The 11,445-nt window shown below is 56.0% G+C and overlaps 1 protein-coding gene across 1 annotated transcript in view; it reads right to left on the bottom strand.

Annotated features, from left to right (window-relative positions):
• The window catches only part of ARHGEF17 (Rho guanine nucleotide exchange factor 17), a 56,558-nt gene that overhangs the window by 1,488 nt on the left and 43,625 nt on the right, over nucleotides 1-11,445 (bottom strand). The window contains exons 3-20 of the mRNA XM_090265210.1: nucleotides 10,887-11,069; nucleotides 8,461-8,577; nucleotides 8,153-8,245; nucleotides 7,800-7,976; nucleotides 7,450-7,500; nucleotides 7,091-7,200; nucleotides 6,900-6,985; nucleotides 5,284-5,402; nucleotides 4,855-5,068; nucleotides 4,252-4,325; nucleotides 3,533-3,732; nucleotides 3,038-3,336; nucleotides 2,323-2,572; nucleotides 1,956-2,042; nucleotides 1,599-1,666; nucleotides 1,205-1,353; nucleotides 624-798; nucleotides 244-513 (exon numbers count right to left, since the gene is read on the bottom strand). Of these exons, the coding sequence (XP_090121336.1) occupies nucleotides 244-513; nucleotides 624-798; nucleotides 1,205-1,353; nucleotides 1,599-1,666; nucleotides 1,956-2,042; nucleotides 2,323-2,572; nucleotides 3,038-3,336; nucleotides 3,533-3,732; nucleotides 4,252-4,325; nucleotides 4,855-5,068; nucleotides 5,284-5,402; nucleotides 6,900-6,985; nucleotides 7,091-7,200; nucleotides 7,450-7,500; nucleotides 7,800-7,976; nucleotides 8,153-8,245; nucleotides 8,461-8,577; nucleotides 10,887-11,069 (2,722 nt within the window). The remainder of the gene's footprint in view (nucleotides 1-243; nucleotides 514-623; nucleotides 799-1,204; nucleotides 1,354-1,598; nucleotides 1,667-1,955; nucleotides 2,043-2,322; nucleotides 2,573-3,037; nucleotides 3,337-3,532; nucleotides 3,733-4,251; nucleotides 4,326-4,854; nucleotides 5,069-5,283; nucleotides 5,403-6,899; nucleotides 6,986-7,090; nucleotides 7,201-7,449; nucleotides 7,501-7,799; nucleotides 7,977-8,152; nucleotides 8,246-8,460; nucleotides 8,578-10,886; nucleotides 11,070-11,445) is intronic.

Here is an 11,445-nt window from a genome sequence, read left to right as displayed (position 1 = left end):
TGCCATGTTCTAACTCAGCATGGGGTTCACTCCCTCTCTCCCATGGCATTTCACACACACACACACACACACACACACACACACACCCTGGATTTTACTTTGGGGTTTCCATAGCCTCCTTCCTGTAATATGTGCCACTCTGTATTAGTTTTCGTCCCTCTTAAACCTCTTCTGGCAGGACAGAGTGGAGCTGTAAACCAAAAGTCCAGGATCCCTGGGGTGGGGTGGGATACACAGACCTACCTGTGTCTGGGGGAGGTGGCGGGGTTGGACAGAGCAGGTTAAAGCCGTCTGGCAGCTGGACTGCAGCCAGGAAACGGACGTGGCCCGTGTGCCCCTGGCCTAGGCCGGCGGGGCTGAGGGGCGCTCGCGGGCAGTTGACGGTACTGGGCGAGGTGGGCATGGTGAGCACCACGCCGGCGCTGGTGCCCACCCACAGCAGCTCCTCGCACACCAGCAGTGCTGTGATCCTCAGGCAGGCAGCCTTGTGCTGCCGGATGATGGCGTCTGAGCCTGGGGTGGGACACAGACCAGAGCTGAGGCCAAATGCTGGCCCCAGCTCCACCTCCATATGGGGCAAAAAGGCTCTGAGGGAAGGGGCGGTCACAAACCGAGGTCACTACCTGCCAGCATCCTGTGCACGGGAGGTGTGACGTCTACCTCTGACAGCTGCTCAAAAGTGTCCGGATGGTAGAGACACACATGGGCACTACCTTTCAAAGTCACCCACACGCCCAGGCTGGAGTCCACCATGCAAGCCACGCTGCGGCTGGAGTCCTGCCCCACGCAGAACGTGTGCTGGTGGGGGTGTGGAGAACAGACAGGTGACGGGCAGGTTTGCCTTCCCGGGCCCACCCTGCCTCGTGCTTCACCAACTACCCTCCGTCCTTGTAACCCAACCCGAACCTCCCCGGGAAGCCCACTCGCACCCAGATCCATCTGAATGATGAACTGTCCAAGCTCTCACTGGAGCCTCCCACTTAATCCTCAGGAATTAAAATGGAGGTGCCTTTTCCCCGTGAAATTTGAGTGATTTAATGACCAGAGAATGTCAAAGCTTGAAGGGTTTTAAGAGCAATCATTAGCCTCTCCCAGGACAGCTGGATACTTGCTTATGCCCTCCACCCTCAAGTCTCATCGCCCTCTCTTGTAGGCCTGGCTCACCCTAACTCCATCCCGGCCACCCATTCACCCCAACTGCTACCTCCAGCTGCAGCGTGCCCGGGTTGAGGACCAGGACTCGATTTTGGCAGCCACACCATAGCCGCCCACCCACAGAAACCATCTTGGTGATGGGGCTCCCCTGAGCACCCAAGGTCACACATTTGAAGTTCTGGGGGTCCCAGAAACGACCTGGAGTGGGAGTGGGGTAAAGAAAACAGAAAATTCAGTTCAGTGTTGCATTTGAGCCTTGCATTCTCCTGAAATGAGAGGCTAACGCCCCATTTAAAAATGAGGACACCAAGGCCCAGAGAGGGCCTGGGAGCTGCCCAATGCCACATCTCCTGACTCGTGGCCCTAAGGCCCCAGCGTCTCTCAGGAGGGAGCTCCAACACCAGCAAGGGGCTGTAGGAGTTGGGGGAGGGCTGGGCACTCACCTGCTTCTCTTTGGTAGACCACAAGTTCTCCATTAGCCAGAGACACAAACACCTGGTTATTCAGATACCTAAGCAGAGGAAAAGAGGAGTCAGGGCTTCGGGAGACCAAAGCAGGTCACTGGGGGCCAAGGAAATCAGACAAAATTGCCGTGGTTCCTGAGAGACCACCTCTCCAGGTGAGACAGCCCGAGTCTACGAAGCGGTATTGACTCGCCCAAGGTCACACAGTGTGAGAGAGGAACAGCCAGCCTAGGGCCAGGCCTCTGGTCTCCAAGCCTCCAAAGATAGGAGGGGCCTATAGAGCAGGAGGACCCAGGTGGACAGAAGGGTCTGGACTGGGCCATCTGGGGGCCTTACAGGATGCAGGTCACAGAGGCTGCGTGCTGGAGCTTCATGCTGTTCCTGCGATCACGGATGCTGTCGGAGGACTGGTACACGTGGACACTGTGGATCAGGGATATGCACCTGTGACGTGCTTGGGCACACCTGTCCCTGGAGTCATCCCTCCACCTGTCTCCACCACCATCTCCTCCAATGCCAGGTGCCGGCCCAGGGTTCTGAGCTCCCACAGACTCCCCGTGGATTTCAGACCCACTGGAAGCCCGGCTGGCAGTCCCCCTGGGGTCTGATCCAAAGCCCTCCTGCTTCTGCTTCAGAAAACCTTGACTCCCAAAGCTCAGGGTTCTGGCATTCATTGTGACCCCAGCCCCTTTCATGCTCCTACCAGCCATCCTCAGTGCCCAGCCACACAGAGCTCTGATGAGCTTCAGGGTCAACACTCAGCAGGTCCTCGAGGCTGCCCCGGGTGAAGGAGCCTCGGCTGGAGCGGCGAAGGGCTCTCCCATCCATTGGGCTGGTGCCACAGGGACCCCCAGGCCCGAAGGAGCCAGACAGCGGCAGGAAGCCGGGCTCCTGCTCCTCCTCTGAACTAGTCGTCTCTGCCGTGGCCTCCTTAGAGCTTGGGGTCTCCTCATCTGAGGGAGACAAGGGTCTCTATCTCATTCCCCTCGGCCAGGCCTGAACCCTCCTCCCGAGGGCCTCCCACAGCTGTGTTCCTCAACCCCGAGGCCTTGCATCAGCTCAGGCCTATTACCCCGCTCAGTGACAGCTCAGTCCTGCAGGCTCCTGGTCCTGGCCTGTCCCCCTCCAATCTGCCGCGATACCACGGACAAAGGGACCAACCACTCCACTCCCTACTCCATCTTCTGTAGCTCGTCAGTCATTTCAGGATCTGGCCCAAGTGTCCCACTACTCTCTGGGTACTAGGTGTCACAGCCCTGCCCACCTTGCTGGCCTCCCACTACTCTCTGTGCCGACGTCCCAAGATTTGATCCCATGCCTTTGCTTACACGGGTCCCTCCTCACCCATCAGTGCCCACTGGGTTGCCCCCTCCTCTGGGCAGTCCACCCTGCCTGACAGCTCTAAGCCGGGCACTCACTGCCAAAGCTAGAGGAGATGGTGGACCGGCTGGCCTGGCTCTGCAGGGTCCCGGAAGGGCTGGGTGAAGACTCGTCATCTGAGTCACTGTCAAAGGGCACCAGTTCTGGGCGGGGGTCACCCTTGGCGGGGCCTGGCGCCATCTCAAGACCCGATCCCGCAATGGAGATGTGCAGGCAGGGCTGGGGCCCAGACTCCACCAGCGGCCCTGCTTCCTCGTCTGCAGCCTCGACCTCCAGCTCTGGCCCAGCAGACTCGGGTGCTGACTCCTGGGGGGCTCTCAGAGATGAAGGCCGCTCTCTGGGAGACAAAAGCGTAGGGATGAGATCCCCCAGCTGCCCAGGCTCATCCCCACTCCCTGGCAAGCCCGCCAGGCCCTGCCCATGGACACGTCCTCAAGGCCCCACCTACATCCACCACCCGCGCCCACAATCACCCCCACGAGGGGTAACCTGGGTGTGTGCTGAATGCAGGGGCTCAGTGCAGTGGCCCTCACCGTTGGCAGCGGGGCTGCAGGCCTGGCACCGCACCGATGCAGAGGATGCGCGCGGAGCAGACGGCGATGCAGGCCTCCACGTCGGGCTCGGCGCGCAGACTCAGCAGGCACACCTGGCCCACGTAGCCATCACTGTTGCACACCCATACCTCTGGCGTGGGCTCTGGGCAGCTGCTCAGGGTTGGGGCTGCGCATGAGAACTGTAAGAGGTACCATTGGACAGGGAAAGCTAATGGAGGAATCGCTGCTGGCTCCCTACCAGCAGGACAGGAGGCAGCCCACGTGGGTGTGTATGGATTCCCAAAACATTCCTCTGACAACTGTACACATACAGCACACATGACATTCTTTACACATCAAATGCACACATGCCTGCGATATAGGTATCATTCACACATATAAACCCCGAAACATATATGCACGTAACATGTGAAAATAACATTTGTACATATGTATGCACTCATACAAGCACATAAACCAGACTCCTTCCAACTGTATAGCCTTTGTTCACATACACAGATAGACATGCATGAACATACCCATAAGCATGTGACATATGCAGTGTCCATGTGCATGTGCAGAGAGAGCTGTACACTCAGATATAGGGAGAAGTTGCAATATTCAAGACATGTATGTAACATTATACATAGAACAGAAACACATGAACATGGGCTGACTTTGAATATGTACACCCACATGGCCCTGGTACATACACACACCTGCATGCCACTGCGTGTTTTCATGATGGGGATGGCCTTCAGGAACTCAGGGTCTAGACAGCTTTTGCTGGATGCTATAGTGATGGATGGACAGACAGACAGACACTGCTTAGCATCCACCTCATCCTGGTTCCTCACCTTGCCCATTTTCCTTCCTCCCTTGCCCCTTAGGGTCTCTCAGGGGACAATGAGGTGGCTGTGAATTATGCCCTGCTTGTCCCTAGCCTCAAGTTCCCAACTGTACAATGTGGGAGGTAGACCCAGAGGTCTGTAAGAATCTTCTAAGCCATACCTTGATCAACAGCTTTCCCTGATCCAGGCTTCCTCCAAGTGTGTGTGTGTAGATGACGGATTCCTAGTCATCCACTCCCACAAGGGGGCCCCTAACTTAAGCTGACCCTATCCATGGAATCCCCTCTCTGCTAGGGAGGCCCTGGGGACATCCTATGTTTTACTGCAGAAGTCTAATCCACCCACCCACCAGCAGAGATGGAGCACAGAACATGGCCATCCTGGAATTTCTGGCTCCTAATGTCAGTCGCGAGGTGCTGGCCAATGCCCAGAGGTTTTGGGGGGAGGGTGATGGCATGGGTCCTGGCTTACCCAGCTTCCTCTTGGCCTCATCAAAGGCCTGCTCAAAGCCAAGGCGGGCATCAGGGTGGGGGAACTCAAAGATGAAGGAGTCAGTGCCCTCTGGCCTCGTGGTACACAGCTCCAGCTTGGTAGGGGGGAAGGAAAGAGCATAGCACAGAGCCTGCTTCTCTGACAGGTCCCGGTGCATGGCAGCTGAGAGGTCCCGAAGCGCATCGTCCAGGCTCTGTGGGGTGGAAGGTCAGGTCTCAGGCAATGACATCTCCCCACAGCCTGCTCCTACCCTGGGGATGAGGGGGGCGGGGAAGACCTGCCTCTCCCCTCGCACAGAAAATGGGGCTCTGTCTCCCCTCTTAGACCAAGAGGAAGTCTGGATTCCCCTCACAGACAGGATGGGCCCTGTGTTTCCCCACCCCCACTCCTCAGGCAGAGGATGCAGACCTGATGGGGAAAACCAAGGCTCTCAGAGAGCTTGCTCATCTGGCCAAGGGTGGTCAAGTCCTCATCTAGGCGGCTGATGGCCTTCTGGATGTTCTCCCGATTAGTGGCTTGGGACGCCCCTGGTGGGGATAGAGGAAGGCCATGGACAGATCCAGAGACAGACAAGGTCAAGCTTGGACACACTGCACAGCCTACCGCTGGGTGCGGGGAACAGCCTGACAAACAGAGCTTGGAAACCCCAAGTGCCCAGAAATAAAGTCAGCAGGCAGCCTGAAGAGAAACCCCAGGCCTGAAAGCAGGGGGCTGGGCCTCATTCAGAGCTATGTAGCACAGGGTGTTGGGTCCCTGGAGAGCTCCCTGGGAGAGCACAGAGAACAAGCAGCAGACATCATGCAGATTATGCAGGCACCAGCTGACAGGCTGGCCTGTTGCATCCTGCAGCCTCAGCCTCAGGCAGTCAAATTTGCTGACTCCAGGGCTTAATTCCTCCACAAAGGGAGCAATGAGCTGATGTCTTCGATTTCCCTGGTCCTATATGGTACCTGACCACTGCCAAGAATGCCCCATGCCCCACGCTGCCTGGCTGGGGGTGCACAGAAACGGGCAGCATAGGTAGCAGTAGGGTGTACGAGACAAGCCAGGGCTGGGCAGATCTGCTCCTTCTGAGGGAAACCGTTCCCCACAGCTCTCACTGCCTGGCCAGGCATGTTTTCTTCCATATGACGCTGTCCCACACCTGGCCATTGCTGACTGGACCAGTTCTGGACACCTGACCTAAAGACACCCATTTTGTCAGCTGGCTTGTTCTCGAGTAAGAAGAGATGAATGGGCTAATAATCAGCTTGGATTCCTACCTAGGGGCCTACGAGCTGCTCCCTCACCTTGGGGACCACCCCCGGTGAGCTTAGGGACAGATCTGGGACTGAACTGCATGCCGGCCCAAAGGTGCCCACATCAGCATTCTACACCAAACACCCACTCAGTTGGGTGAGCAGCCAGGGCCCAGAGGGAGGGAGAAAGGCTAATATAGAAAAGGGCATGAAGGATCATAGGAGTTATGGGGAAGGGGAGAAAACGAAGAGCAGTGAGAACAGGCTGACAGAAACACACACGCAGCAGGAGGAGCAGGTCCTTCGAGCCACCTCAGCTCCTGACAGCCTCAGCCCCAAACAGCACGGATCTCCCCAATCGGCCTTTTGTTTGGCCTGACTTGAGGACTCCCTTGAGTGAGTCTGTGTTCCGTGGGCACAGAACTGCTAGACCAGGAGAGTGCCCCACCATCTAACAGGAGACGCTTCAATGTGTTTGTGCAGAATCAATAGCTAATGACCGTCTGTCTGTGTTCCCTGTACCACCCTGGCTCAGCCCACCTGCCAGCCTAGGTTAGGTCCCTGCCAGTCAGAAGGGGTTCCTCATAGACAGGTCCTGGTCTGGCTCTGTGGGTGCCAATCGGATCCCATGTGCCGGCCCCCTCATCCTGGCAGGAAAGTGAGGACCCAAAGCAGAAAAGCAGATGGATAGGCAGCCAGCCTGGCCACAGTTCAAACCCGCGAGAAGGGCTTCTTAGAGGAAGACCCCAACACCCAGAAACCTGGGCAGGCCTGAGGCAGCCCCACCTTTGATGATGTCCGCATCTTCCAGAGGCAGCTTCCACAGCAGCTTGTATTTGCTGGCCGTGTCAATGACGCTGGCTGCCGTGTACCTGTGGGGAGCCAAGGGGTGCTCTGGCCAGGGCAGGGGATTGGGGCCCAGGTGGGGGACAACTGCTCCCCGCTTCCCGAGTCCCCACCCCGCCCCAGCCACTCACAGACTCATGGAGCTGCGCCGCAGGGAACCCGACTTCCGCTTCAGGGTGGTGCAGACGATGAGGTCCGTGAACAGGAAGAGGGACCGGTCCTTCTTGCCTCCGACTGCCTTCTGTGGGGCCCGAGGGAGGATTCAGGCCCAGAGGCCCACCCTCCTGCCCACAGTGCCCAAGGGGACAGCCAGGCCCAGGGAGGGGTGAGGACTCTCCCACAGCTGCCCAGAGGCAGAGGCGGAGTTGGGACTCGACCCAGGGCTCCTGTTGAGGTGGAAGAGCAGGGAGAGCCATGGGCAGCAGGTATAAGCAGAAGCGTGAACAAGGTGGGGTGGGGACAAGGAAATAGGCAACAGGACACTTCTTACCACTTCAATGACCATCTCCTGCCTCAGGAACCGCCGCATAGGGGCCTGGAGCTGTGGAGCAGGAGGTACAACAGGTTCTGCTGGTTAATTATTAATCTTCATCCCCTCCCCAGACCCTGGTGATCCCTTGGCCCCATTCCATGGGCCAGGCCACTGGAAGCAACATCCCATCCACCCTCCTGATGCCATTAGGCCACAGGACACATGGCTGGACACAGATGTGGAAGAGGAAGGGTGGAGATGCTGGTAGACATGATGCAAACACACTGTGGACGGGGACGTGGTCACAATTCCAGGTTACCACAGGTGGGGACACAGGCATGGGCGGGGCGGGGAGGGGCTGCACGCACGTCCTCCATGCCCTCGATGTGCGCCTCGATCTCCTGCAGGACGCGGGCGTGCCGCTCCGCCTCCTCAGCGCTCCGCACACCCTTGTTGATGCGCTCGGCCACCTGCTTGATGTTCCGCTGTGCATCCAGCAGGAGTGGGTGGTCTGGGTGATCCTCAGGTGTGTGCTTCAGGAGGTCCTGGGGTGAGAATGGGGACCAGGTCTGCCTGCTTAGCTGCCCTGCCGGGACCTGGGGCCCCACACTGGCTCTGGAGCAGGGAGACTATGGGTAGATGTCATTGAGGACTTCCTTTCCTAAGTGACACCACGCATCAGAGCCCCTTCCATCCCCACCTGCCTCCAGGCCTTGCCCACCTTCACCAGAAGCTCATAGCGTGGGATTCGCTGCACGGGCTTGATCATGAGGTCAGACAGTGCCTGCTTCTCCTTGTTCTCACGCATGCTTTGCTGAAATCCAAAACAGAGCAGATAGGCATCCGCGTGGGGAATGACATGCAAAGAAGGGACTGTCCAGGGACCGCCCCCCGGAAGCCCCTCAGCCTGAGGGCAGAGGTTGACCCCACTGGCTAAGGGTGTGGTGCCCAGGCTGGGAGCTCGTGGGGCCCCCAACACTGGCCCAAGGTGAGGGTAACTTCCATCTCCCCAGCTCAGGCCCCCAGTACCTCTAGGAACTTGAGAAAGGCAGGCCTCGCCTCTTTAGCCACACGCACGGCGTCCTTTGCGTTGAGAAAATTATCAATATAGGCAGAGTAGATGTTGACCAGGACATCCTTGGAGAACTGTGGGTAAAGACTCAGGCTGGGGACCCTCAAGGTGTTCCTTACCCCACCTCACCCTGTCCTGGTTTCCACTGATTCAAGAACCAACATCCTTTCCCTCCAATTAAAAATGACCCAGTGCCTGAGACAGATAAGGCATGTGCTCTTGAGTGTTGTGTGTATGTGCTATATGTGCAACTGGGTGATTAGGTATGTGCATGTGCACAGATTTATGGATGTGCATCTTATCTGTGTGTGTGCATATGCATGTCTATATGTGTGCCTGGATGTGTCCTATGAGCTCAGACCAGGTTCTCTCACTTCCAACCAGGCAGGTCTCCCTCCTGGCTCTCCCCTGAGCAACACAGACTTGTTCTAGTAGCTTGGCCTTTGCTCAGGTAATTCCCTCCACCAGGCATGCCCTTCCCCCACCCAAATCCCACCCATCCTCAAGGCTGAGCTCCAGTTCTGCCTCCTCCAGGAAGCGCTGTCTGTTCTCACTAGGGCTCTGCCTGGAACGACACCTGTCTCAGGATGTTTTCCCTCTGCAAGGAGACAGGTGCCCCCACCCCACCAGTCAAGCCCCGCTCAGGGAAGGGCACACAGCTGGTGGCTAATACTTGTTGGCTGGCTGACAGCTGGGCCACATGTGGGGGTTCTTGGTCAGAAGCCCTGGTTGGAAGTTGGGACACTTGGTTCCTGTTTCAGCTGCACCGTGGATGGACTAGGTGACCTGTGGTGGTGTTTCTGGTTCCCTTCTGAGCCTCCAAGCCCCTGTGCCTTGTCCGCCCCCACCCCAAATCCCCAGGTGTGCCTCAGGGCAGAGGCTGAAGCAGCTCAGGAAGGAAGACAGTCCCCACCAACTGCCCCCTCTCCTGGGACAGAGCATCCTAAGCTGACCCCTCCCAAGGGGCCCGGGCTTCTTCTGCAGTCCGCGGTCAGCATCAAGGCCTGAGTGGCACTGAGGGCGGTGGCGGGCTCTCAGGCTGGCTCCCCTCACCACCAGAACGGGGTTCCCATTAGGCCAGTTTTCAGGCTAACGGGACCTTCCACGACCTTCTTAGGCTACAGCCCACCCACATCATCTCAAACACATGAAAACACACCCACATCCCATAAAAATATATATTTCTTGGCTAGTAAAAATTTGGGAAGGAATTTTACAATTTTGCTTTTTGAAATTATTTGGCTCTGATAACCATTTAGTGTGCTTTTGGCTATAAGTCATTCATCATCATCATGCATTCTTGGGAATTCTGGCAAAATAACAAAAAGTAACTTAAAATTTTCAAGTGTAATCAAATTCTTACAAATTCCTATTTTAAAAAGTCTAAATTTAACAATTAAAGAAAATGGCACGTTATGTTTTGCATACATTTTGTTAAATGTCTATCAGTTTTGCTTTTGCAGTTTTTTTTTGAGCTTTGAAGCCAGTTCCTTTCCAAAGGTCCCAGTCACTATTGTAGGATTAAAAAAAAAAATCTCTATATGAGCCTTACTGATGAAATATGCCAGAAAGCAGGATCTCAAATGCTCCTGTAGGATCTTGGAACGCTCACAGATGGAGGGTGAAAGGGATCAGAGGGTGGAACAGAGCATGAGCTCCAGAACAGGGTTTCTGGGGGTTGAATCCTGTACCTCTTGCTGACTATGACTTTGATCAGGTTATTTTATCTCTCTGCCAATCATCAACTTTAAATTCAGGGTAATAATAGCACCTTTTCCCCAGAGTTGTTGATATATACAGGTTGGGGCAAAAGTAGGTTTATAGTTGTTTGCATGGGAAATAACAAATTAATTAATAAACACTAATACAAGAATAAACCCTGTGTTTTGTGTACTCACAACTGTAAACCTACTTTTGCCCAACCCTGTATAATGTATTTAGACTAATGCCTAGCACATGTCAAGTGCCAAATAATTAGCTATTATTATTAAAATATCTGATGGAAAAAAGAGCTAGTCAAGGTAGGGATTGAGGTCAGTACTAGCATCCTGTTGATGTCTGGGGCAGCATCAGCACCAGTTCAGGGTCAGGACTAGGGTAGGTCAGTGCCAGCAACCTGCATTGGGTCCAGGATCAGGTCAGGGTCTGGTTGGGATTAAGGTCCAGACCGGAGTCCAGCCAAGCCCCAGGGGTGGGCAATGTCCAGGTTCAGGTCAATTCAGGGTCTGGGATCAGTACCAGTGTCTGGTCCAGTCCTGGGATTACATCTGGGATCAGAATCAGTGTCTAGGTGAAGCAGGTGAGGGGTCCACAGCAGCAGCCAGCCCTGTCCAGGGGGGCCGAGGTTGTGGGGGCTGCGGCTGCAGGCAACAGGGTCACTCACCGACTGGATGAGCAGCTGTCCCACCTTCTGCTCAGCGTGCCACGTCTGCACACAGTGCCGCACCTGCTCCAGGAATTGCTCGTGGTGCTCCAGGAGCTCTGGGATCTGGTCAAAGATCTCATCCACCAGTGACGGGTCACACAGCAAGGAGTTCTCTGCCTGCTTCAGTGGCTGCATGTAGCCCTGGGAGACCCATGAGGTCAGTACAGGTCCCCTCAAAGACAGGGCACCCCAAAGTCATCCAGGCCTGCAGCTTAGTGGCCCTGCCTCCTGGATCTCCCTCCTTACACTTGTAGCTCTAGGAGGGAGACAGGAAGACCTATTCCCATGCCCTGCACTGTGCAGCCCAGCATCTGGCACAGATAGGCATGAGGAGGCTCAGGGGAGGTTTGCTGGATGCATGAACAAGCAGATCTTGGGGTGAGGAAAGCAAGAAGACTGGGCTCACTGTAGGACCCATGCACACTAAGTCAGCACTTACTATGTGCCAGGTACCATTCAAGAACTGGGTGACAGCAGTGAACGAGGAAGGCCAAAATCCTGCCCTGAAAGAGCTTAT

This window comes from Furipterus horrens, unplaced genomic scaffold, assembly GCF_987537825.1.
Source record: "Furipterus horrens unplaced genomic scaffold, mFurHor1.1.pri manual_scaffold_2, whole genome shotgun sequence".
In the NCBI taxonomy this organism is placed as follows: Eukaryota; Metazoa; Chordata; class Mammalia; order Chiroptera; family Furipteridae; genus Furipterus; species Furipterus horrens.
Note: the sequence above shows the minus strand (reverse complement) of the source record. Positions and strands in the feature narration are given on the sequence as shown.